The sequence below is a fragment of the Coregonus lavaretus genome (assembly GCF_964263955.1).
Source record: "Coregonus lavaretus genome assembly, chromosome: 36".
Taxonomy (NCBI): Eukaryota; Metazoa; Chordata; class Actinopteri; order Salmoniformes; family Salmonidae; genus Coregonus; species Coregonus lavaretus.
In genome coordinates this window covers 4664175-4691712 of record NC_140023.1, presented here as the reverse complement: position 1 = coordinate 4691712, position 27538 = coordinate 4664175, and the positions used below count along the sequence as shown (strand labels likewise).

At 46.2% G+C, this 27538-nt stretch overlaps 1 protein-coding gene across 1 annotated transcript in view; it reads left to right on the top strand.

Annotated features, from left to right (window-relative positions):
• LOC311110511 (inactive phospholipase D5-like) overlaps positions 1–27538 on the top strand; it is a gene marked incomplete at its 5' end in the record, with an annotated part of 66995 nt that overhangs the window by 24834 nt on the left and 14623 nt on the right. The window contains one exon of the mRNA XM_084153031.1: positions 3435–3571. Within this exon, the coding sequence (XP_084009157.1) occupies positions 3435–3571 (137 nt within the window). The remainder of the gene's footprint in view (positions 1–3434; positions 3572–27538) is intronic.

The following is a 27538-nucleotide window of genomic DNA, read 5'->3' as shown; positions in this document are numbered from 1 at the left end:
AAACAAGACTGTCTGTTCATGAAACATGAGGTTTCCTTCTCTGCATAGGTTCTCCAATGGTTAGAGACAACGTTATTCAAAATTATTCCATGGTATGTAGTAAAAATACACTCTTAGAAAAAAAGGTGCTATCTAGAACCTTAGAGGGTTCTTGGCTGTCCCCAATAGGAGAACCCTTTGATGAATCCTTTTTGGTTGCAGGTAGAAAGCTATTTTGGTTCCAGGTACAACCCTTTTGGGTTCCCTTTTCTACAGAGGGTTCTACATGGAACCAAAAAGGCTTATCCTATGTGGACAGTTGAATAACCCTTTTTCCTAAGAGTGTAGCACTGCATGCGCTCTGAGTGTTTTTCCCCTCTCCCTGTGCTGTGGCATAACCATTTCCTTTGAGGGCATGGTAATCCGCAGCTCGAAAATAGGAGGAGTAATCATCATCCACTTAATTAGGCCCCTGACATTTGCCTGCCTTTTGCTTGTATATAGTAATAAACTAATTGAACTATGGGTCTCTGAAAATATTATGTGACGTGTCTATACATTTGCATTACCCTTTTCAATATTACAGGCATCTAATTAGTTAAAACACTCTAGATAACTGATACCAAAGTACCACGACTACCATGCTAAAATAGTTGTAATTCACCTTCCATTACGTTCTGAGAAAGTTGACTGTAATGGCAGTGAATACACGTACTTTGGGCAAATGACTATTACAGGCCAACTTTCCACTGCATACTTAACATCTATCATTGTGGCCTAATGTTTTAATCCTTTATGGAGAAACGCCCTCTGTTCAGCACACATCTCTGCCTCATATCCCTGAATGTGAATGCCCATCCAGACTGACTTTCCCTTCAAGTGTGTGTGTGACTGACGGGCACCCTGCCAGCTGCCATGTACCAGTTGTCAGCCTTTTTCACAGGGACTAGAACTATGGAGCTTTTAAAGCGGCAGCCATTTTGAGCAGGCTTGGGGCTTCCCGCAAGGTCAGTCCAGGCTCTAGGTAGTGGAAGTGGGGCACAATGAGGTGTCTAATGTAGTAGTCAAAGATGTTGTCTGTTCCCTCAATCAATCAAATATATTTTATAAAGCCCTTTTTACACCAGCAGTTGTGTCAAAGTGCTTTACAGATACCCATCCTAAAACCCCAAAGAGCAAGCAATGCAGAGACGGAAGCACAGTGGCTAGAAAAAAACTCAAAGGAAGAAACCTATTGTGTACCTGTTTTCTTAGGAGTAGCCTATTGTGTTCAGAGATTGGAGTCACTATTCCTCTATACTTATATTCATATTATTGGACATTGCTGTGTGATACTTGGTAGTCATAAGGTGGCATTGCTGGTTGTACTCATGTGTTCTTGGTGGCGGTGATTACTGTTTCTTTCACAGTCTTACCGAAGAGGCCGTTTATTATTTAACAGGGTTCACAGAGGAGGGCATGGCTGTTTTTCAGCTAGGGAGAATGACTCCAGTAACTGAAGGACTACTGACTCTGGGACCCCATTCAGGAGTCTGATAACTGGCAACGTTTCAAGTGCAAATCAAATCAAATCAAAATGTATTTGTCACATGCGCCGAATTCACCTTACAGTGAAATGCTTACTTACAAGCCCTTAACCAACAATGCAGTTTTAAGAAAGAATACCAAAAGAAAGCACAAAAAAATACAATATAAAATAATACGAAATAAATGTAACAAATAATTAACGAGCAGCAGTAAAAATAACAATAGCGAGGCTATATACAGGGGGTACCGGTACCGAGTCAATGTGTGGGGGCACCGGTTAGTCGAGGTAATTGGGGTAATATGTACATGTAGGTAGAGGTTATTAAAGTGACTATGCATAGATAATTAAGAGAGTAGCAGCAGCGTAAAATAAGGGGGGTGGGGTGGGGTGGGGTGGGGTGGGGGGGGCAATGCAAATAGTCTGGGTAGCCATTTGATTAGATGTTCAGGAGTCTTATGGCTTGGGGGTAGAAGCTGTTTAGAAGCCTCTTGGACCTAGACTTGGCGCTCCGGTACCGCTTGCCGTGCGGTAGCAGAGAGAACAGTCTATGACGAGGGTGGCTGGAGTCTTTGACCATTTGTAGGGCCTTCCTCTGACACCGCCTGGTATAGAGGTCCTGGATGGCAGGAAGCTTAGCCCCAGTGATTTACTGGGGCTAGCACTATGACCCCTCCCAACAACACAAACATAATTCACACAAATGTCCTAATGTGAGAGAGAGGTCTATTTACCTAGAATTGTTTTTCAAGTTTTCTTTTCAGTAATGAACTCTGTGAAGCTGACCATATAATGGCCCTTTGTGTTCAAGGGTTATTATGTTTGGCTCCTGCAGCAGTTAAAGAGATTCGGACACATTTGTTATTGTTTTACTTACAGAGTAATTAGGTCATGGTTGTATATCAATAGCACATTATACAATGTTCCGGTTGGAGTTGTGATTTACCACGACACAAAGTGCATTGCATTTTAATGGGTATAGATCAAATGAGAATACTGTAAATGAGGGAATATTTCAATAGATATTATGTGATGTTATGATGAGAACTTTGTTTTTACCCTCTGGGCACCCAAGTATGTAAGAACAGGACAAACTGAATCCTAGCAATAAAATATTATATTAAGTGACCAGCTCACTGGGGAAACTCTAGCATGGCTTTTCTGTGTAAGTCGACTGCATTAGGCTACTTTGGTTTATTGGTTTATTCGTATCCCAATTTTTAGCTTTTGCCAAAGTAGCAGCTATTGTACATGTCCGAGAGACTAGTAAACAGTGTTGGGGCCTCGCGAGTGGCGTAGCAGTCTAAGGCACTGCAGGCGTCACTACAGACCCGGGTTCGATCCCTGGCCGCGAACGGGAGACTAATGAGGCGGCGCACAATTGGCCCAGTGTCGTCCGGGTTAGGGGAGGGTTTGGCCGGCCGGGATGTCCTTGTCCCATCGCGCTCTAGCGACTCCTTGTGGCGGGCTGGGCGCATACACGCTGACTTCGGTCACCAGTTGTACGGTGTTTCCTCCGACTCATTGGTGCGGTTGGCTTCTGGGTTAAGCGGGCAGTGTGTCAAGAAGCAGTGCGGCTTGGCAGGGTTGTGTTTATGAGGACGCATGGTCTCGACCTTTGCCTCTCCCGAGTCTGTACGGGAGTTGCAGCAATGGGACAAGACTGTAACTACCAATTGGATATCACGAAAAAGGGTTGAAAAGTACCACCAAAAAAAACTGGGTTGGGGTGACATACTGTATATATTACCATTACAATCTCACTTTTTCAGCCTTGGCCAAGGTCCAAGTGCCTCTTTGATTTGGACAAGCCCTCCAGAAGTACTTTCTTATAAATTATTATAAACTGTTTTCAGGAGATCAATGTACCACCAGCCCTGGCCTCCCCTGTAACTACTTTGTTCTCCCTTTTCCGATCTTTCTCTTGCAGTCTCAGCAGAAATGTATCGTAATCTTTGCGTTGGTGTGCTGTTTCGCCATCCTGGTGGCCTTGATATTCTCAGCGGTGGATGTCTGGGGAGAGGATGAAGACGGTATAACGGAGGAGAACTGTAACAAGAACTGCAGGTGAGATATCCTCCAGCCATCACAATCTTAATATTTGGACATGCACACGGACATGATCAAAATAGCTTTGTTCTCTCATCATTTCTGCACGCTAGCTAGCTGTACAGTGCCTTCGGAAATTATTCAGACTGCTTGACCTTTTCCACATTTTGTTAAGTTACAGCCTTATTTTAAAATTGATTTAAAAAATAATAATCCTCAGCAATCTACACAAAATACCCCATAATGACAAAGCGAAAACAGGTTTGTAGAAAGTTTTGCACATTTATCAAAAAATAAAAAACAGAAATACCATATTTACATAAGTATTCAGACCCTTTCCTATGAGACTCGAAATTGAGCTCAGGTGCATCCTGTTTCCATTGATCATCCTTGAGATGTTTCTACAACTTGATTGGAGTCCACCTGTGGTAAATACAATTGATTGGACATGATTTGGAAAGGCCTGTCTATATAAGGTCCCACAGTTGACAGTGCATGTCAGAGCAAAAACCAAGCCATGAGGTTGAAGGAATTGTCTGTGGAGCTCCGAGACAGGATTGTGTAGAGGCACAGATCTGGGGAAGGGTACCAGAAAATGTCTGCAGCATTGAAGGTCCCCAAGAACACAGTGGCCTCCATCATTCTTAAATGGAAGAAGTTTGGAACCACCAAGACTCTTCCTAGAGCTGGCCGCCCAGCCAAACTGAGCAATCGGGGAGAAGGGTCTTGGTTAGGGAGGTGACCAAGGACCCGATGATCACTCTGACAGAGCTCTAGAGTTCCTCTGTGGAGATGTGAGAACCTTCCAGAAGGACAACCATCTCTGCAGCACTCCACCAATCAGGCCTTTATGGTAGAGTCACCAGACGGAAGCCACTCCTCAGTAAAAGGCACATGACAGCCCGCTTGGAGTTTGCCAAAAGGCACCTAAAGACACCACAAGATTCTCTGGTCTGATGAAAACAAGATTGAACTCTTTGGCCTGAGTGCCAAGCATCATGTCTGGAGGAAACCTGGCACCATCCCTACGGTGAAGCATGGTGGTGGCAGCATCATGCTGTGGGGATGTTTTTCAGCGGCAGGGACTGGGAGACTAGTCAGGATAGAGGGAAAGATGAACGGAGCAAAGTACAGAGAGATCCTTGATGAAAACCTGCTCCAGAGCGCTCAGGACCTCAGACTGGGGTGATGGTTCACCTTCCAACAGGACAACGAACCTAAGCACACAGCCAACACAACGCAGGAGTGGCTTCGGGACAAGTCTCTGAATGTCCTTGAGTGTCCCAGCCAGAGCCCGGACTTGAACCCGATCGAACATCTCTGGAGAGACCTTAAAATAGCTGTGCAGCGACGCTCCACATCCAACCTGACAGAGCTTGAGAGGATCTGCAGAGAATGGGAGAAACTCCTCAAATACAGGTGTGCCAAGCTTGTAGCGTCATACCCAAGAAGACTCGAGGCTGTAATCGCTGGTAAAGGTGCTTCAACAAAGTACAGAGTAAAGGGTTTGAATACTTATGTAAATGTAATATTTCCGTTTTTTATTTTTTATAAATTAGCAAAAATGTCTAACAGTTTTTGCTTTGTCATTATGGGGTATTGTGTGTAGATTGATGAGGGGAAAAAACAATTTAATCAATTTTAGAACAAGGCTGTAACCTACCAAAATGTGGAAAAAGTCAAGGGGTCTGAATACTTTCCGAATGCACTGTATATACAAAAGTATGTGGACACCCCTTCAAATTAGTCGATTAGGCTATTTCAGCCACACCCGTTGCTGACAGGTGTATAAAATCAAGCACACAGCCATGCAATCTCCATAGACAAACACTGGCAGAGCTCAGTGACTTTCAACGTGGCAACATCATAGGATGCCAACTTTCCAACAAGTCAGTTCGTCAAATTTCTGCCCTGCTAAAGGTGCCCCGGTCAACTGTAAGTGCTGTTATTGTGAAGTGGAAACGTCTTGGAGCAACAATGGCTCAGCCACGAAGTGGTAGGCCACACAAGCTCACAGAACTGGACCACTGAGTGCTGAAGCACGTAGCACATAAATATTGCCTGTCCTCGGTTGCAACACTGACTACCGAGTTCCAAACTGCCTCTGGAAGCAACGTAAGAACAATAACTGTTAGTCAGGAGCTTCATGAAATAGGTTTCCATGGCCGAGCAGCCGCACACAAGCCGAAGATCACCATGCGCAATGCCAAGTGTCGGTTGGAGTGGTGTAAAGCTTGCCACCGTTGGACTCTGGAGCAGTGGAAACGCATTCTCTGGAGTGATGAATCACGCTTCACCATCTGGCAGACGAATCTGGGTTTGGTGGATGCCAGGAGAACGCTACCTGCCCGAATACATAGTGCCAACTTTAAAGTTTGGTGGAGGAGTAATAATGGTCTGGGGCTGTTTTTTTCATGGTTCGGGCTATGCCCCTTAGTTCCAGTGAAGGGAAATCTTAACGCTACAGCATACAATTACATTCTAGATGATTCTGTGCTTCCAACTTTGTGGCAACAGTTTGGGGAAGGCCCTTTCCTGTTTTAGCATGACATTGCCCCCGTGCACAAAGCGAGGGCCATACAGAAATGGTTTGTCGAGATCGGTGTGGAAGAACTTGACTGGCCTGCACAGAGCCCTGACCTCAACCCCATCGAACACCTTTGGGATGAAATGGAACACTGACTACGAGCCAGGCCTAATCGCCCAACATCAGTGCCCGACCTCACTAATGCTCTTGTCGCTGAATGGAAGCAAGTCCCCGCAGCAATGTTCCAACATCTAGAGGAAAGCCTTCCCAGAAGAGTGGAGGCTGTTATAGCAGCAAAGGGGGGACCAACTCCATATTAATGCCCATGAGTTTGGAATGAGATGTTCGACGAGCAGGTGTCCACATACTTTTTGTCATGTCGTGTATGTTTTATTTAATCTGAATGCGTAAATACACTGTTCCCTCGAAATGCATTCCATTGCTAGCCCATCAATATGATACTGGCATTCAGGCTTATATGTATTTCAGCCAGATAAGGGAATGGATCCTCCACGTTCATGGTTTATGATGCCAAGTCTTCCTCTGTAGATTTGTTTAAGGCAGGCAGACACATGGTTGGTTATTACTCTATTGGACTCTGTTCCATTAGATCCTCATCCACCGCCGTTTGTGTACTGGCTCAGGTTTCTTGTTCCCAGAATCTCTCACCCTATCCAGGCATTTAACTATGTCCTCGGGCAAACTGTTCGGCTTCTCCCTCCTCTACTTCTAAAGTTGACAAGAGGGAGGCATTGGTTCTCACATCACCAAAAATATCCATTAACTGTCCTGGAATAATATCAATGGGTCAGAGTCGTAGTCCCCTTTATTCTATGTACCCAACGCACTAGAAGACCAGTTCTTAAAGCCTTTAGCCGTATCCTTATTCTAGTCCTCCTCTGTTCCTCCGGTGATGTAGAGGCTAACCCAGGCCCTGCAGCCCTCATTATCACTCCTACTCCCCAGGCGCTATCATTTGCTGACTTCTGTATTCGCAAAAGCCTTGGTTTCCTGCATGTAAATATCAGAAGTCTACTTCCTAAGTTTGAGTTATTCACTGCGTTAGCACACTCCGCCAACCCTGATGTTCTAGCAGTGTCTGAATCCTGGCTTAGGAAGGCCACCAAAAATTCTGAAATTTCCATCCCCAACTATAACATTTTCCGTCTAGATAGAACTGCCAAAGGGGGTGGAGTTGCAATCTACTGTAGAGATAGCCTGCAGAGCTCTATCATACTATCCAGGTCTGTGCCCAAACAGTTTGAGCTTCTACTTCTAAAAATCCACCTTTCCAGAAATAAGTCTCTCAATGTTGCTGCTTGCTACAGACCCCCCTCAGCCCCCAGCTGTGCCCTGGACACCATATGTGAATTGATTGCCCCCCATTTATCCTCAGAGTTCGTACTGCTTGGTGACCTAAATTGGGATATGCTTAATACCCCGGCCATCCTACAATCCAAACTAGATGCCCTCAATCTCACGCAAATTATCAACGAACCTACCAGGTACAACCCTAAATCCGTAACCATGGGTACCCTCATAGATATCATCCTGACTAACTTACCCTCTAAATACACCTCCGCTGTCTTCAACCAGGATCTCAGCGATCACTGCCTTATTGCCTGCGTCCGTAACGGGTCCGCGGTCAAACGACCACCCCTCATCACTGTCAAACGCTCCCTAAAACACTTTAGCGAGCAGGCCTTCCTAATTGACCTGGCCCAGGTATCCTGGATGGATATAGATCTCATTCCGTCAGTAGAGGATGCCTGGTTGTTCTTTAAAAGTAATTTCCTCTCAATCTTAAATAAACATGCCCCATTAAAAAAATACAGAACTAAGAACAGATATAGCCCCTGGTTCTCCTCAGACTTGACTGCCCTTGACCAGCACAAAAACATCCTGTGGCGTACTGCATTAGCATCAAATAGCCCCCGCGATATGCAACTTTTCAGGGAAGTTAGGAACCAATATACACAAGCAGTCAGGAAAGCAAAGGCTAACTTTTTCAAACAGAAATTTGCATCCTGTAGCACTAACTCCAAAAAGTTTTGGGACACTGTAAAGTCCATGGAGAATAAGAGCACTTCCTCCCAGCTGCCCACTGCACTGAGGCTAGGAAACACTATCACCACCGATAAATCTACAATAATCGAGAATTTCAACAAGCATTTTGCTACGGCTGGCCATGCTTTCCACCTGGCTACCACTACCCCGGCCACCAACTCTGCACCCTCCGCTGCAACTTGCCAATGCCCCCCCCCGCTTCTCCTTCACACAAATTCAGACAGCTGATGTTCTGAAAGAGCTGCAAAATCTGGACCCCTACAAATCAGCTGGGCTAGACAATCTGGACCCTTTCTTTCTAAATGTCAGCGGGTGCTGTAGGTGGGTGTGGTGCAGGAATCAGGCGCAGGACGCATAAACTTAGTCCAAAAGACTTTAGTGAACAATCACTCATAACACGAGCCAAACAGCCCGGAGGCGAGAAAATACGCACACAGGCGTAAAACAAAATGCGCACAAACATGTGCGAGAACCTTCCCAAACAGGGGAGGAAAACAACGAAGCACAGAACAACCAACAGTAGCGCAATCACACACAACACCTGACAAACACAACGAGAACTTATAGGACACTAATGAACGCTAAACGATAACAGGTGTACAACATCAAGACAAAACCAAAAAACCAAACGAACACCGAAACATACAACGGTGGCAGCTAGTACTCCGGAGACGACGACCGCAGAAGCCTGCCCGAGCAAGGAAGAGAGGCAGCCTCGGCCGAAACCGTGACAGTACCCCCCCCTGGCCGACCCCGGCCTCGGGGACGACCAGGAGGACGCGGAGCAGGGCGCGTCGGGTGACTACGGTGGAATTCCGTCAGGAGAGACGGGTCCAAAATGTCTCTCCTCGGCACCCAGCACCGTTCCTCCGGGCCGTACCCCTCCCACTCCACGAGATATTGGAGACCCCCCATCCGACGTCTCGAATCCAAGATGGACCGCACAGTGTACGCCGGTGCCCCCTCGATGTCCAATGGGGGCGGAGGAGTCTCTCTGATCTCATCTTCCTGGAGTGGACCAGCTACCACCGGCCTGAGAAGAGACACATGGAACGAGGGGTTAATACGATAGTCACTAGGCAGTTGTAATCTGTAACACACCTCGTTCAATCTTCTCAGGACTTTAAACGGCCCCACAAACCGCCGACCCAGTTTCCGGCAGGGCAGGCGGAGGGGCAGGTTTCTGGTAGAGAGCCAGACTCGATCACCAGGTGCGTACACCGGCCCCTCACTGCGGTGGAGATCGGCGCTCGCCTTCTGACGACGGATGGCCCGCTGCAGATGGACGTGTGCAGCGTTCCACGTCTCCTCCGAGCGCCGCACCCACTCATCCACCGCAGGAGCCTCGATCTGGCTCTGCTGCCATGGTGCCAGAACCGGCTGGTAACCTAACACACATTGGAAAGGGGTTAGGTTAGTTGAGGAGTGGCGTAGGGAATTCTGGGCCATTTCTGCCCAGGGAACATACCGTGCCCACTCCTCCGGCCGGCCCTGGCAGTATGATCTAAGAAACCTACCCACATCCTGGTTCACGCGTTCCACCTGCCCATTACTCTCTGGATGGTAACCCGAGGTAAGGCTCACCGAGACCCCCAAACGCTCCATAAATGCTCTCCAGACTCTGGAGGTGAACTGGGGACCTCGATCAGACACAATATCCTTGGGTACCCCGTAGTGCCGGAAAACGTGGGTGAATAGAGCTTCGGCGGTCTGTAGGGCAGTAGGAAGGCCCGGCATAGGGAGCAAACGACAGGCCTTAGAGAACCGGTCCACAACGACCAGTATAGTAGTATTCCCCTGCGAGGGGGGAAGGTCAGTGATGAAGTCCACTGAGAGGTGAGACCATGGTCGTTGTGGAACGGGCAGGGGTTGTAACTTACCCCTAGGCAGATGTCTAGGCGCCTTACACTGGGCGCACACCGAGCAGGAGGAGACATAAACCCTCACATCCCTGGCTAACGTGGGCCACCAGTACTTAGCACTAAGGCAGTGCACTGTCCGGCCAATACCAGGATGTCCAGAGGAGGGTGACGTGTGAGCCCAATATATCAATCGATCCCGAACCTCGAGCGGGACGTACGTCCGACCCTCCGGGCATTGAGGAGGACTAGGGTCGGTGCGCAACGCCCGCTCGATTTCAGCATCGATCTCCCACACCACCGGTGCCACCAGACAAGACTCCGGCAGTATGGGAGTGGGCTCCACGGACCTCTCCTCCGTGTCATACCGCCGAGACAGTGCGTCTGCCTTACCGTTCTGTGACCCAGGGATGTACGTGATCTTAAATACGAACCGGGCCAAAAACATGTTCCACCGCGCCTGGCGAGGGTTCAGTCTCCTAGCTGCCCGGATGTACTCCAGGTTACGGTGGTCAGTCAAAATGAGAAAAGGGTGTTGAGCCCCCTCAAGCCAATGCCTCCACACCTTTAGGGCCTGTACCACGACTAACAGCTCCCTGTCCCCTACGTCATAATTTCGCTCCGCCGGACTGAGCTTTTTGGAATAAAAAGCACAGGGGCGGAGTTTAGGTGGCGTGCCGGACCGTTGCGAAAGCACGGCCCCTATACCGGCCTCTGACGCGTCCACCTCTACCTGAAATGGTAAAGCGGGATCCGGATGCGCCAGCACCGGAGCCGAAGTAAACAGGTCCTTCAGTCTCCCAAAAGCCCTGTCCGCCTCGGCTGACCACTGCAAGCGCACCGGACCCCCCTTCAAAAGAGACGTTATGGGAGCTGCCACCTGTCCAAAACCCCGGATAAACCTCCGGTAGTAATTTGCAAACCCCAAAAACTGCTGCACCTCTTTAACAGTGGTTGGAGTCTGCCAATTACGCACGGCTGACACCCGGTCAACTTCCATCTTCACCCCTGACGCAGACAACTGATAACCCAAAAAGGAGATCGACTCCTGGAAGAACAGACATTTCTCTGCCTTGACATACAGGTCGTGCTCCAACAGCCTCCTCAACACTCGGCGCACCAGGGCCACATGCTCGACTCGGGTAGACGAGTACACAAGAATGTCATCTATGTACACGACCACCCCCTGCCCCTGCATGTCCCTGAAGATCTCATCCACGAATGATTGGAAAACTGAAGGAGCGTTCATCAACCCGTATGGCATGACAAGATACTCGTAATGACCCGAGGTGGTACTAAACGCTGTCTTCCATTCATCGCCCTCTCTAATGCGTACCAAGTTGTAAGCGCTCCTGAGATCTAATTTTGTGAAGAAACGCGCCCCGTGCAATGACTCCGTCATGGTCGCAATCAGAGGAAGTGGATAACTGTACTTCACCGTGATCTGATTGAGACTACGGTAATCAATGCACGGGCGTAACCCTCCATCCTTCTTCTTCACAAAAAATAAACTCGAGGACGCAGGAGAAGTGGATGGCCATATGTATCCTTGTCTCAGAGATTCGTCTATGTAAGTCTCCATAGCTCTCTTCTCCTGGTCATGGCTCACATCAACAGCATAATCCCAGAAACCCTAGACCCACTCCAATTTGCATACCGCCCCAACAGATCCACAGATGATGCAATCTCTATCGCACTCCACACTGCCCTTTCCCACCTGGACAAGAGGAACACCTACGTGAGAATGCTATTCATTGACTACAGCTCAGCATTCAACACCATAGTGCCCTCTAAGCTCATCACTAAGCTAAGGATCCTGGGACTAAACACCTCCCTCTGCAACTGGATCCTGGACTTCCTGACGGGCCGCCCCCAGGTGGTAAGGGTAGGTAACAACACAACTGCCACACTGATCCTCAACACGGGGGCCCCTCAGGGGTGCGTGCTCAGTCCCCTCCTGTACTCTCTGTTCACCCATGACTGCATGGCCAGGCACGACTCCAACACCATCATTAAGTTTGCCGACGACACAACAGTGGTAGGCCTGATCACCGACAACGATGAGACAGCCTATAGGGAGGAGGTCAGAGATCTGGCCGTGTGGTGCGAGGACAACAACCTCTCCCTCAACGTGACCAAGACAAAGGAGATGATTGTGGACTACAGGAAAAAAAAGAGGACTGAGCACGCCCCCATTCTCATCGACGGGGCTGTAGTGGAACAGGTTGAGAGCTTCAAGTTCCTTGATGTCCACATCACCAACGAACTATCATGGTCCAAACACACCAAGACAGTCGTGAAGAGGGCACGACAAAGCCTATTCCCCCTCAGGAGACTAAAAAGATTTGGCATGGGTCCTCAGATCCTCAAAAAATTCTACAGCTGCACCATCGAGAGCATCCTGACTGGTTGCATCACCGCCTGGTATGGCAACTGCTTGGCCTCTGACCGCAAGGCACTACAGAGGGTAGTGCGTACGGCCCAGTACATCACTGGGGCAAAGCTCCCTGCCATCCAGGACCTCTATACCAGGCGGTGTCAGAGGAAGGCCCTCAAAATTGTCAAAGACTCCAGCCACCCTAGTCATAGACTGTTCTCTCTGCTACCGCACGGCAAGCGGTACCGGAGTGCCAAGTCTAGGTCCAAAAGACTTCTCAACAGCTTCTACCCCCAAGCCATAAGACTCCTGAACAGCTAATCATGGCTACCCGGACTATTTGCACTGCCCCCCACCCCATCCTTTTTACGCTGCTGCTACTCTGTTAAGTATTTATGCATAGTCACTTTAACTCTACCCACATGTACATATTACCTCAACTACCTCAACTAGCCGGTGCCCCCGCACATTGACTATGCAACGGTACCCCCCTGTATATATAGCCTCCCTACTGTCACTTTATTTTACTGTATATATAGCCTCCCTACTGTCACTTTATTTTACTTCTGCTCTTTTTTTCTCAACACTTTTTTGTTGTTGTTTTATTCTTACTTTTTTGTTTAAAATAAATGCACTGTTGGTTAAGGGCTGTAAGTAAGCATTTCACTGTAATGTCTGCACCTGTTGTATTCGGCGCATGTGACCAATAAAATTTGATTTGATTTGATTTGAGACAGAGGATACACATGGCTCCGTGGGAGCGCAGCTCCTGCCTGGAGGTCTATCGCACAATCTCCCTGCCTATGAGGAGGTAACTGCGTCGCCCTCGACTTACTGAACACAATAGCCAAATCCTCATACTCGGGGGGAATGTGCAATGCGGGCACCTGGTTTGGACTCTCCACCGAGGTAGCCCCCACGGAAACACCTAAACGTCGCCCCACCCACTGGGCAGACCACTCCATCAGAGCTCTCTCCTGCCACGAAATAGATGGATCATGGATACTCAACCAGGGCATTCCCAGCACCACCGGATACGCAGGAGAGTCGATCAGATATAGTTGGATAATCTCCTCATGACCCCCCTGCGTACACATCCTAAGTGGTGCTGTGACTTCCCTGATCAAGCCCGATCCCAACGGACGGCTATCTAGGGCATGAACGGGGAATGGGACGTCAACAGGAAGAAGGGGAATCCCTAATTCAAAAAAAAAATGTCTATCAACAAAATTCCCAGCCGCGCCTGAATCTACTAGCGCGTTATGCTGGGAATGAGGTGCAACCTGTGGAAATAGCACAGGTATACAGAAGTGCGCAACAGAGAGCTCTGGGTAAGTGGGGCGCCTACTCACCTGGAAGGACTCCCCAGTGCGGCGCCTGCCGTCTTCTCCCCTAGGAGACCCTCCCCAGCACCTAGCCGCGGTGTGTCCTCCACGGCCACAGTTGGTGCAGGGGACAGCCCCCCTCGTGCTCCGACCCCTCCTCTCTCTAGCGCCAGCACCCCCGAGCTCCATAGGGCTCGGCTCGGAGGTGCTGGAGGATGGAATGGACGGACCCCCCTTGGAACGTCCGCGGGTAGCCAGCAGGGTGTCCAGCCTGATGGACATGTCCACTAACTGATCGAAAGTGAGGCTGGTATCCCTGCAGGCCAGCTCCCGACGGACTTCCTCTCGTAGACTACAGCGGTAGTGATCGATGAGGGCCCGCTCATTCCACCCTGCATCCGCCGCTAGAGTTCTCCTGGGCGCTCCTCCTCCCCTGCCGGAGGTAGAATAGACGCTCTCCCGCCGCTTTCCCCTCAGGTGGATGGTCAAACACAGCCCTGAAGCGGCGGGAGAACTCTGAGTAGGTGATAGTGGAGGTGTCTATTCTCCTCCACTCGGCGTTGGCCCATTCCAACGCCTTGCCGGTGAGACAGGAGATGAGGGCGGACACGCTCTCGTGTCCCGAGGGCGCCGGGTGTACGGTGGCCAGGTATAGCTCCATCTGTAGCCCTGACACCCGGCAGCGGTCCCATCATATGCCCTCGGGAGCGAGAGCCGAATTCCCCTGGGTTCCGGAGCTTGTATGGGCTGACTTGCCGATGGTGATGGCACGGAAGGTGAAGGGGTGGGTGTCCCTCTGGGCTCCCAGCGTTGAAGCTTGTTGATCACGTCCTGAAGGGCGGTCCCGATACGTAGGATCTGGTCGTTCTGCTCGCGGACCCGCTCCTCCAGAGACTCAGGTGCTGCTGCGGCTCCTGCCGATTCCATCTGTGGTGTGTGATTCTGTCAGCGGGTGCTGTAGGTGGGTGTGGTGCAGGAATCAGGCGCAGGACGCAGAAACTTAGTCCAAAATACTTTAGTGAACAATCACTCATAACATGAGCCAAACAGCCCGGAGGCGAGAAAATACGCACACAGGCGTAAAACAAAATGCGCACAAACATGTGCGAGAACCCTCCCAAACAGGGGAGGAAAACAACGAAGCACAGAACAACCAACAGTAGCGCAATCACACACAACACCTGACAAACACAACGAGAACTTATAGGACACTAATGAACGCTAAATGATAACAGGTGTACAACATCAAGACAAAACCAAACGAACATCGAAACATACAACGGTGGCAGCTAGTACTCCGGAGACGACGACCGCCGAAGCCTGCCCGAGCAAGGAAGAGAGGCAGCCTCGGCCGAAACCGTGACACTAAAACTAGCCGCCGAAATTGTCGCAACCCCTATTACTAGTCTGTTCAACCTCTCTTTCGTAACGTCTGAGATCCCCAGAGATTGGAAAGCTGCCGCGGTCATCCCCCTCTTCAAAGGGGGTAACACTCTAGATCCAAACTGTTACAGACCTATATCCATCCTGCCCTGCCTTTCGAAAGTATTTGAAAGCCAAGTTAACAAACAGATCACCGACCATTTCGAATCCCACGTACCTTCTCCGCTATGCAATCCGGTTTCCGAGCTGGTCATGGGTGCACTTCAGCCACGCTCAAGGTCCTAAACGATATTATAACCGCGATCGATAATAGACAGTACTGTGCAGCCGTCTTCATCGACCTGGCCAAGGCTTTCGACTCTGTCAACCACCGCATTCTTATTGGCAGACTAAATAGCCTTGGTTTCTCAAATGACTGCCTCGCCTGGTTCACCAACTACTTCTCAGATAGAGTTCAGTGTGTCAAATCGGAGGGCCTGTTGTCTGGACCTATGGCAGTCTCTATGGGGGTGCCACAGGGTTCAATTCTTGGGCCGACTCTTTTCTCCGTGGATATCAATGATGTCGCTCTTGCTGCTGGTGACTCTCAGATCCACCTCTACGCAGACGACACCATTTTGTATACATCTGGCCCTTCATTGGACACTGTGTTAACAAACCTCCAAACGAGCTTCAATGCCATACAACACTCCTTCAGTAGCCTCCAACTGCTCTTAAACACTAGTAAAACTAAATGCATGCTCTTCAATCGAACGCTGCTGGCACCCGCCCACCCGACTAGAATCACCACTCTCGACGGGTCTGACCTAGAGTATGTGGACAACTACAAATACCTAGGTGTCTGGTTAGACTGTAAACTCTCCTTCCAGACTCACATTAAGAATCTCCAATCCAAAGTTAAATCTAGAATCGGCTTCCTATTTCGCAACAAAGCCTCCTTCACTCATGCTGCCAAACATGCCCTCGTAAAACTGACTATCCTACCGATCCTTGACTTCGGCGATGTCATTTACAAAATAGCCTCCAACACTCTACTCAGCAAATTGGATGTAGTCTATCACAGTGCCATCAGTTTTGTCTCCAAAGCCCCATACACTACCCACCACTGTGACCTGTACGCTCTTGTTGGCTGGTCCTCACTACATGTTCGTCGTCAAACCCACTGGCTCCAGGCCATCTATAAATCACTGCTAGGCAAATCCCCGCCTTATCTTAGCTCATTGGTCACCATAGCAGCACCCACCCGTAGTCTGCGCTCCAGCAGGTATATCTCACTGGTCATTCCCAAAGCCAACACCTCCTTTGGCCGCCATTCCTTCCAGTTCTCTGCTGCCAATGACTGGTCATGGGACGAATTGCAAAAATCTCTGAAGCTGGAGACTCTTATCTCCCTCACTAACTTTAAGCATCAGTTGTCAGAGCACCTTACCGATCACTGCACCTGTACACAGCCCATCTGAAATTAGCCCACCCAACTACCTCATCCCTATATTGTTATTTATTTTGCTCTTTTGCACCCCAGTATCTCTATTTGCACATAATCTCTTGCACATCTAGCATTCCAGTGTTAATACTAATTGTAATTATTTTGCACTATAGCCTATTTATTGCCTTACCTCCATAACTTGCTACATTTGCACACACTGTATATATATTTTCTTTATGTTTTTTTACCCCATATGTAACTCTGTGTTGTTGTTTTTATCGCACTGCTATTCTTTATCTTGGCCAGGTCGCAGTTGTAAATGAGAACTTGTTCTCAACTGGCTTACCTGGTTAAATAAAGGTTAAATAAAAATAAAAAATAAAAAATGCTGGATGGACTCCTGATGCTTCTCTGATAGGCTCTCCTGGTAGAGTCGTAGTCATTTCACTACACTACTTCAGATAGAAAGGATCCTCCTGCACTGATGCGTCTTAGCACGGTGTGCCTAAATCACTAAACCACGGGTTGTTTCTGTTATGCAGATTTCCTTTTAATCAGGATGCTCTCTAGAGTGACAAGAATCATGCTTAGTAAGCAAATGCACTTCTGAAACTGAGATGGCATTCTGTTGGGTTGCATCGATGACAGGGCACATCTGAAAGCATTGTGTGAGGAATAATCTATCTTGAGCGATGGGTTTGTTTGAGGAAGAGGAAAATCCACTGTGCTCATTCAGAGTGGAACCTATCCCCCTTGCCTAGTCAGCTAAGTCAGTGTGGAGTAGAGAAAATGTATGACTTTGATCAAGACATTAATTATGGGATTCATATTTCTCCAAATCTGGCATATACAGTGGGGAGAACAAGTATTTGATACACTGCCGATTTTGCAGGTTTTGCTACTTACAAAGCATGTAGAGGTCTGTAATTTTTATCATAGGTACACTTCAACTGTGAGAGACGCAATCTAAAACAAAAATCCTGAAAATCACATTGTATGATTTTTAAGTAAATTATTTGCATTTTATTGCATGACATAAGTATTTGATCACCTACCAACCAGTAAGAATTCCGGCTCTCACAGACCTGTTAGTTTTTCTTTAAGAAGCCCTCCTGTTCTCCACTCATTACCTGTATTAACTGCACCTGTTTGAACTCGTTACCTGTATAAAAGACACCTGTCCACACACTCAATCAAACAGACTCCAACCTCTCCACAATGGCCAAGACCAGAGAGCTGTGTAAGGACATCAGGGATAAAATTGTAGACCTGCACAAGGCTGGGATGGGCTACAGGACAATAAGCAAGCAGCTTGGTGAGAAGGCAACCACTGTTGGCGCAATTATTAGAAAATGGAAGAAGTTCAAGATGACGGTCAATCACCCTCGGTCTGGGACTCCATGCAAGATCTCACCTCGTGGGGCATCAATGATCATGAGGAAGGTGAGGGATCAGCCCAGAACTACACGGCAGGACCTGGTCAATGACCTGAAGAGAGCTGGGACCACAGTCTCAAAGAAAACCATTAGTAACACACTACGCTGTCATGGATTAAAATCCTGCCGCGCACGCAAGGTCCCCCTGCTCAAGCCAGCGCATGTCCAGGCCCGTCTGAAGTTTGCCAATGACCATCTGGATGATCCAGAGGAGGAATGGGAGAAGGTCATGTGGTCTGATGAGACAAAAATAGAGCTTTTTGGTCTAAACTCCACTCGCCGTGTTTGGAGGAAGAAGAAGGATGAGTACAACCCCAAGAACACCATCCCAACCGTGAAGCATGGAGGTGGAAACATCATTCTTTGGGGATGCTTTTCTGCAAAGGGGACAGGACGACTGCACCGTATTGAGGGGAGGATGGATGGGGCCATGTATCGCGAGATCTTGGCCAACAACCTCCTTCCCTCAGTAAGAGCATTGAAGATGGGTCATGGCTGGTTCTTCCAGCATGACAACGACCCGAAACACACAGCCAGGGCAACTAAGGAGTGGCTCCGTAAGAAGCATCTCAAGGTCCTGGAGTGGCCTAGCCAGTCTCCAGACCTGAACCCAATAGAAAATCTTTGGAGGGAGCTGAAAGTCCGTATTGCCCAGCGACAAAGTTTCTGTACCAAATATTAAGTTCTGCTTTTCTGATGTATCAAATACTTATGTCATGCAATAAAATGCAAATGAATTACTTAAAAATCATACAATGTGATTTTCTGGATTTTTGTTTTAGATTCCGTCTCTCACAGTTGAAGTGTACCTATGATAAAAATTACAGACCTCTTCATGCTTTGTAAGTAGGAAAACCTGCAAAATCGGAAGTGTATCAAATACTTGTTCTCCCCACTGTATATACAATTTTGTATGTGTCATAGGCCAAGACCTTTATAAGGCAGGGATATTGTATTGCTTGTATTCAGGAAGTCTGCTTCAGGGGGAAAATGACATTCATTTAAACCTGGATTAAGGCACATAGGCCTTTCATCAAATGAATGTCCTGTGTGCAGGATAAACTTCTGTGCTGCGTCAGACGTTTTCCCAGATCAGGGCTGCAGTGTGCCAGAGAGGAGTTCATAATGATCGCCATGGTGCTGCTTCCTTCCTTATGACTCTTTGTAAGCTGTCAGCATTTGGAGCCACTGTTGATCGGTGCTACATTTCAATGCTGTTAATTTGGTCTATTTCAGGACATACTTTAACTTGCCATGTCTGATCCCATTGGCTCCTGCTGTCTTAGCATTAATTGTCTGGGATTGTGAATGGTATGCTGTTTTAAAATGATTGCAAAACCTGAAATGTTGACATGCCATGGTAGAGCTTAGGGAACGTAATGTACTGTGAGCAGTATGGGGGCTGATAGCATCTCTCTCTACAGCTCTTAAACTTCAAGAGTCCCTTTTGCATGTGCTGAAGTACTTTTTATACTTTTCAGACTAATAATAATAATTTGAGGGGTGCTTATATTTGTTCTTTTACACACAAGTGTGTAATGGAAATGTATTTCTTGCATATCCCAACTCCCCGGAGACACCCGCAGGGAGTGGGGTCACAGCCAGGGTCACCATTGGACACTGGTATACTGTTTGAGCTCTTATTTCCTGATACCAGAAGGTATGTCTCGCATGAGTAATGTCAAATTGCCAACCTATACCCGATTGTCAAACTGCGCCACTGCAATACAAGGTGTATCAAACCATTAGTGTTTAACATCAACTAATGCATTATCACAATGATATTCTGCCTCACCACTTTATGTTCATCCAAAGATTCCTGTTGCCACTTAGATACGATCATATTGTGCATTGCTGTACATGTCTAAATGCTGGTATTGAATGTCTGTTGACGAGGTACATATTGATCCAAGGCTGTGTAGTGGCAGACTTGAAACTAAATAATGTAGTTTCCGGATGGTGAAGGACCTAGAAAAGGGTTACTGGTCTTCTTTTACTGGAAGACCTTTGATGAGAATATACAGTGGGGAAAAAAAGTATTTAGTCAGCCACCAATTGTGCAAGTTCTCCCACTTAAAAAGATGAGAGAGGCCTGTAATTTTCATCATAGGTACACGTCAACTATGACAGACAAAATGAGAAAAAAAAATCCAGAAAATCACATTGTAGGATTTTTCATGAATTTATTTCCAAATTATGGTGGAAAATAAGTATTTGGTCAATAACAAAAGTTTCTCAATACTTTGTTATATACCCTTTGTTGGCAATGACACAGGTCAAACGTTTTCTGTAAGTGTTCACAAGGTTTTCACACACTGTTGCTGGTATTTTGGCCCATTCCTCCATGCAGATCTCCTCTAGTGCAGTGATGTTTTGGGGCTGTCGCTGGGCAACACGGACTTTCAACTCCCTCCAAATATTTTCTATGGGGTTGAGATCTGGAGACTGGCTAGGCCACTCCAGGACCTTGAAATGCTTCTTACGAAGCCACTCCTTCGTTGCCCGGGCGGTGTGTTTGGGATCATTATCATGCTGAAAGACCCAGCCACGTTTCATCTTCAATGCCCTTGCTGATGGAAGGAGGTTTTCACTCAAAATCTCACGATACATGGCCCCATTCATTCTTTCCTTTACACGGATCAGTCGTCCTGGTCCCTTTGCAGGAAAACAGCCCCAAAGCATGAATTTTCCACCCCCATGCTTCACAGTAGGTATGGTGCTCTTTGGATGCAACTCAGCATTCTTTGTCCTCCAAACACGACGAGTTGAGTTTTTACCAAAAAGTTATATTTTGGTTTCATCTGACCATATAACATTCTCCCAATCCTCTTCTGGATCATCCAAATGCACTCTAGCAAACTTCAGACGGGCCTGGACATGTACTGGCTTAAGCAGGGGGACACGTCTGGCACTGCAGGATTTCAGTCCCTGGCGGTGTAGTGTGTTACTGATGGTAGGCTTTGTTACTTTGGTCCCGGCTCTCTGCAGGTCATTCACTAGGTCCCCCCATGTGGTTCTGGGATTTTTGCTCACCGTTCTTGTGATCATTTTGACCCCACGGGGTGAGATCTTGCGTGGAGCCCCACATCGAGGGAGATTATCAGTGGTCTTGTATGTCTTCCATTTCCTAAGAATTGCTCCCACAGTTGTTTTCTTCAAACCAAGCTGCTTACCTATTGCAGATTCAGTCTTCCCAGCCTGGTGCAGGTCTACAATTTTGTTTCTGGTGTCCTTTGACAGCTCTTTGGTCTTGGCCATAGTGGAGTTTGGAGTGTGACTGTTTGAGGTTGTGGACAGGTGTCTTTTATACTGATAACAAGTTCAAACATGTGCCATTAATACAGGTAACGAGTGGAGGACAGAGGAGCCTCTTAAAGAAGAAGTTACAGGTCTGTGAGAGCCAGAAATCTTGCTTGTTTGTAGGTGACCAAATACTTATTTTCCACCATAATTTGCAAATAAATTCATAAAAAATCCTACAATGTGATTTTCTGGATTTTTTTTTCTCAATTTGTCTGTCATAGTTGACATGTACCTATGATGAAAATTACAGGCCTCTCTCATCTTTTTAAGTGGGAGAACTTGCACAATTGGTGGCTGACTAAATACTTTTTTTCCCCACTGTATCTATGGAATCCACCGCTCCTGAAAATGCAGTAGCAGAACTAGACTGTTTATTTACTTCGTACATGACTTTAATGTTTGTTTTCATGTCACATATACTGTATAATGAATCAAGGGGCATAAGAACAGTTTGTCAAATGTATTTTTGGCTACTAAGTACCAGTGCAATCAGAGTCTCATAGGCAGTCAGTATTCACCCAGTGCCCTATAAAGGAATGATGACTGTTTACTATTTCTGGCAGACCTTCAGTCAGTAGCATCCGAGACACTCTACCTGGGTCATATTCTATACAGTAACCAGACAGGCTCAAAGTTCTGCCAGAATCTGGAGTCTGAATTAATGGATTGTCTAAGACACTGACAGCAGTATTATAACTCAATGAAACTCCAGGGCTGAAACATTTAAAATCCAGTCTCAGGTCCAGGCCGTGAGATAATTACATTTTATTTCTGGAATTTATCCCCATATCTCTGTATTTGAGTATTCCCAACAATTGTATTTATTTATTTATTTATTTTACCAGGCAGGTCAATTAGGAACAAATTCTGCCTGGCAAGCGGCATAAGGCCTCCTGTGGGGAAAGGGGGGGGGGGGGGGGGGGGGGGATTTAAAGTGTAAGACAAGACGGACAACACAGCAATATATCAGAGACATTTGTAATGGCATTACAATAATGCATAATAATACATTTTCATGACTTACGTCATCCTACTATATATGAATTTGCCTATTCCTATTGGGATGTCATAAAGAATACATGAAAACACTGATCAATTCCAGGAATATCTAGCTAGTCAACCATCATGGGTCACATTCACATTCACAGAGCCTTGGCTGCTGCTATCAAAATAGTTTCCACCATTTAACATGCCAGTCTGCTCCAGTGTGTCTGCCTGGACAGGCTTCCTGCCAGTTCGCAGAGCCATTGGGTTTAACTGGACTTCATCGTTAGCAGCTCTATGCATGTCATGGATGCGCCACTGAAGGACATCAACAACACCAAAATCAGCCTTTCAGATAGGTGGGTGGTATTTCATTGTCATTCCGGAGATTTAAAACTTTAGCTGTCGCCTTAAATCGCTTGGATTCCTCCACTTGGGTATCAAGTAACACACACGTTGGGATTTCAAATGAGTGTGGTGTAATGCACACAGACTGAATAAATCAATGGACTTCCTTAGTGCTGAAACACATGCTCTCTTCTTACTTTACACAGACCTGCTTGCTGTTAAAGACATACATAATCCTCATGCATTATTTATTGAGTGAAATGGGTTGTGTTTTTATTTATTTATTAAGATTACATGCTCCTCTTCCCTGGTTTTCCATTTCCCTGCTTTTTTCATTATGAGATGGTTAGTATCAATCTGTCGTATTTAGTGTGGTGGCACTTTTGCATTTCTTATTCTAATGGTAAATAATGCATGGAGTGACTGTTCATTTTAAATCTGTCTCTGCACCTTGCATGCTATTTCCAAGGTTTGCTTGTTTATTGCGTGTTATTGCATTTTGGCTAGTCATGTTTTAGAGATTTAAAGTTTACAGAATAATCTACAATACTTTCTTGATCCTTACCTAAATCAATCCAAGTTCATTTCACAAACATTTATTTGACTACCATTCTCTTTGGGATATATAGTACTTTCCTTATGGAACATATGAACACCTTAGTGTCCTTACCATATTAATTTTTCTCCAACGTCATGATCTGATTCAAGTGGTTAGTCACTCAGTCAATGTTTCTGGTTCGCCACCAGTCAGTGCTGTAAAACCAAACTGACAATATTTAATCTGCTTGCTGACTCAACCATCAATGTCTGTTCACCATTTCACTTGACTCACCCTTTTACCGTTTTTTGTGATTAACTGTGTTTTCCTCCAATATTGAACCATTTCCCAGCATGAAGAATGTGTGCTCTGCATTGGATCGGTATGAATCAATGATCTGGCAAGATAAAAAATAAATACAATGAATGGCTCCTGCATTTTTAATGATTATACAGATAATACAGACAGAACAGGTAGAGGGAAAAACACACACTGATCCCCTACCAGATCAAACCCATCCCAACACCCCATGCTCTAACAGAACACACTGATCCCCTACCAGATCAAACCCACCCCAACCCCCCCATGCTCCAACAGAGTCCCACCCCAAAACCAGACTTAAAGCAGGTATGATATAGAATTTGAGTAATATAATAAAAAAATTAAAAAATAATCAGATATAATCAAACATAAAATAAGCAGGAGTAAAAATAGTGATATGAATTCTAATTTGGGTTGGTTTATGAAGTTGTGAAATTAGCTGGGTCCATGTCTTCTACAAAGGATAGGAAATGAGGCCAGATATTATACAGTGAGGGGAAAAAAGTATTTGATCCCCTGCTGATTATGTACGTTTGCACACTGACAAAGACATGATCGGTCTATAATTTTAATGGTAGGTTTATTTGAATAGTGAGAGACAGAATAACAACAAAAAAATCCAGAAAAACGCATGTCAAAAATGTTATAAATTGATTTGCATTTTAATGAGGGAAATAAGTATTTGACCCCCTCTCAATCAGAAAGATTTCTGGCTCCCAGGTGTCTTTTATACAGGTAACGAGCTGAGATTAGGAGTACACTCTTAAAGGGAGTGCTCCTAATGTCAGCTTGTTACCTGTATAAAAGACACCTGTCCACAGAAGCAATCAATCAATCAGATTCCAAACTCTCCACCATGGCCAAGACCAAAGAGCTCTCCAAGGATGTCAGGGACAAAATTGTAGACCTACACAAGGCTGGAATGGGCTACAAGACCATGCCAAGCAGCTTGGTGAGAAGGTGACAAAAGTTGGTGCGATTATTCGCAAATGGAAGAAACACAAAATAACTGTCAATCTCCCTCGGCCTGGGGCTCCATGCAAGATCTCACCTCGTGGAGTTGCAATGATCATGAGAACGGTGAGGAATCAGCCCAAAACTACACGGGAGGATCTTGTCAGTGATCTCAAGGCAGCTGGGACCATAGTCACCAAGAAAACAATTGGTAACACACTACGCCGTGAAGGACTGAAATCCTGCAGCGCCCGCAAGGTCCCCCTGCTCAAGAAAGCACATATACAGGGCCATCTGAAGTTTGCCAATGAACATCTGAATGATTCAGAGGAGAACTGGGTGAAAGTGTTGTGGTCAGATGAGACCAAAATCGAGCTCTTGGGCATCAACTCAACTCGTCGTGTTTGGAGGAGGAGGAATGCTGCCTATGACCCCAAGAACACCATCCCCACCGTCAAACATGGAGGTGGAAACATTATGCTTTGGGGGTGTTTTTCTGCTAAGGGGACAGGACAACTTCACCGCATCAAAGGGACGATGGACGGGGCCATGTACCGTCAAATCTTGGGTGTGAACCTCCTTCCCTCAGCCAGGGCATTGAAATGGGTCGTGGATGATGGGTATTCCAGCATGACAATGACCCAAAACACACGGCCAAGGCAACAAAGGTGTGGCCCAAGAAGAGGCACATTAAGGTCCTGGAGTGGCCTAGCCATTCTCCAGACCTTAATCCCATAGAAAATCTGTGGAGGGAGCTGAAGGTTCGAGTTGCCAAACGTCAGCCTCGAAACCTTAATGACTTGGAGAAGATCTGCAAAGAGGAGTGGAACAAAATCCCTCCTGAGATGTGTGCAAACCTGGTGGCCAACTACAAGAAACTTCTGACCTCTGTGATTGCCAACAAGGGTTTTGCCACCAAGTACTAAGTCATGTTTTGCAGATGGGTCAAATACTTATTTCCCTCATTAAAATGCAAATCAATTTATAACATTTTTGACATGCGTTTTTCTGGATATTTTTGTTGTTATTCTGTCTCTCACTGTTCAAATAAACCTACCATTAAAATTATAGACTGATCATGTCTTTGTCAGTGGGCAAACGTACAAAATCAGCAGGGGATCAAATACTTTTTTCCCTCACTGTAGAATATAATTGCAGATCCACTAATGGGAGGAGCACATTTTCTCTAGCTTGAGATGTTGCATGACTTCCTTTATCCAATGGCTAAAAGTAGGAGGAAACCGATCCTTCACAGCCATTCAGGTTTGATAATAGCATGCAGTGTCTCTAAAGCACTCAGGCTGACACACTAAATCCAATATGTTTACCTTATTTTCAGCACTTCTGCTGGGCTAGAATGGGGTTTGAAACATTAAGAAGAGCAAGGAACTATTCTCTGTCACCCAAATTACATGATACCTGGACTGATTTTGCAATGTACCGAAATGTACTGCATGGTGTTTCTATGAAACTGAAATAGAACACATTCTTGGCAGATGTGGGACATTCTTGGAAGATTTAATTCAATTAGCTATGATCAATTAGCTTTGATGATTTACTTGTGGCCCAGCACACAGTTTGACGTACATCCGTGTTCATTATAGCTATGATCTGTGTTTGTTGTCAGGTTGCTATGACAGCCTAAGCCACTGATATACAGTGCCTTGCAAAAGTATTCATCCCCCTTGGCGTTTTTCCTATTTTGTTGCATTACAACCTGTAATTTAAATTGATTTTTATTTGGATTCCATATAATGGACATACACTAAATAGTCCAAATTGGTGAAGTCAAATGAAAAAAATAACTTGTTTGTGGTGCGTGCATATGTATTCCGCTATGCTATGAAGCCCCTAAATAAGATCTGGTGCAACCAATTACCTTCAGAAGTCACATAATTAGTTAAATAAAGTCCACCTGTGTGCAATCTAAGTGTCACATGATCTGTCACATGATCTCAGTATACAGTTGAAGTCGGAAGTTTACATACACTAAGGTTGGAGTCATTAAAACTCGTTTTTCAACCACTCCACAAATTTATTTTAACAAACTATAGTTTTGGCAAGTCGGTTAGGACATCTACTTTGTGCATGACACAAGTAATTTTTCCAACAATTGTTTACAGACAGATTATTTCACTTATAATTCACTGTATCACAATTCCAGTGGGTCAGAAGTTTACATACACTAAGTTGACTGTGCCTTTAAACAGCTTGGAAAATTCCAGAAAATTATGTCATGGCTTTAGAAGCTTCTGATAGGCTAATTGACATCATTTCAGTCACTCCATCATTGGAGGTGTACCCGTGGATGTATTTCAAGGCTTACCTTCAAACTCAGTACCTCTTTGCTTGACATCATGGGAAAATCAAAAGAAATCAGCCAAGACCTCAGAAAAAATGTTGTAGGCCTCCATAAGTCTGGTTCATCCTTGGGAGCAATTTCCAAACGCCTGAAGGTACCACGTTCATCTGTACAAACAATAGTATGCCAAGTATAAACACCATGGGACCACGCGGCCGTCATACCGCTCAGGAAGGAGACGCGTTCTGTCTCCTAGAGATGAACGTATTTTGGTGCGAAAAGTGCAAATAAATCCCAGAACAACAGCAAAGGACCTTGTGAAGATGCTGGAGGAAACGGGTACAAAAGTATCTATATCCACAGTAAAACGAGTCCTATATCAACATAACCTGAAAGGCCGCTCAGCAAGGAAGAAGCCACTGCTCCAAAACCGCCATAAAAAAGCCAGACTACGGTTTGCAGCTGCACATGGGGACAAAGATCGTACTTTTTGGAGAAATGTCCTCTGGTCTGATGAAACAAAAATAGAACTGTTTGGCCATAATGACCATCGTTATGTTTGGAGGAAAAAGGGGGACAGCTTGCAAGCCGAAGAACACCATCCAAACCGTGAAGCATGGGGGTGGCAGCATCATGCTGTTGGGGTGCTTTGCTGCAGGAGGGACTGGTGCACTTCACAAAATAGATTGCATCATGAGGAAGGAAAATTATGTGGATATAATGAAGCAACATCTCAAGACATCAGTCAGGAAGTTAAATCTTGGTCACAAATGGGTCTTCCAAATGGACAATGACCCCAAGCATACTTCCAAAGTTGTGGCAAAATGGCTTAAGG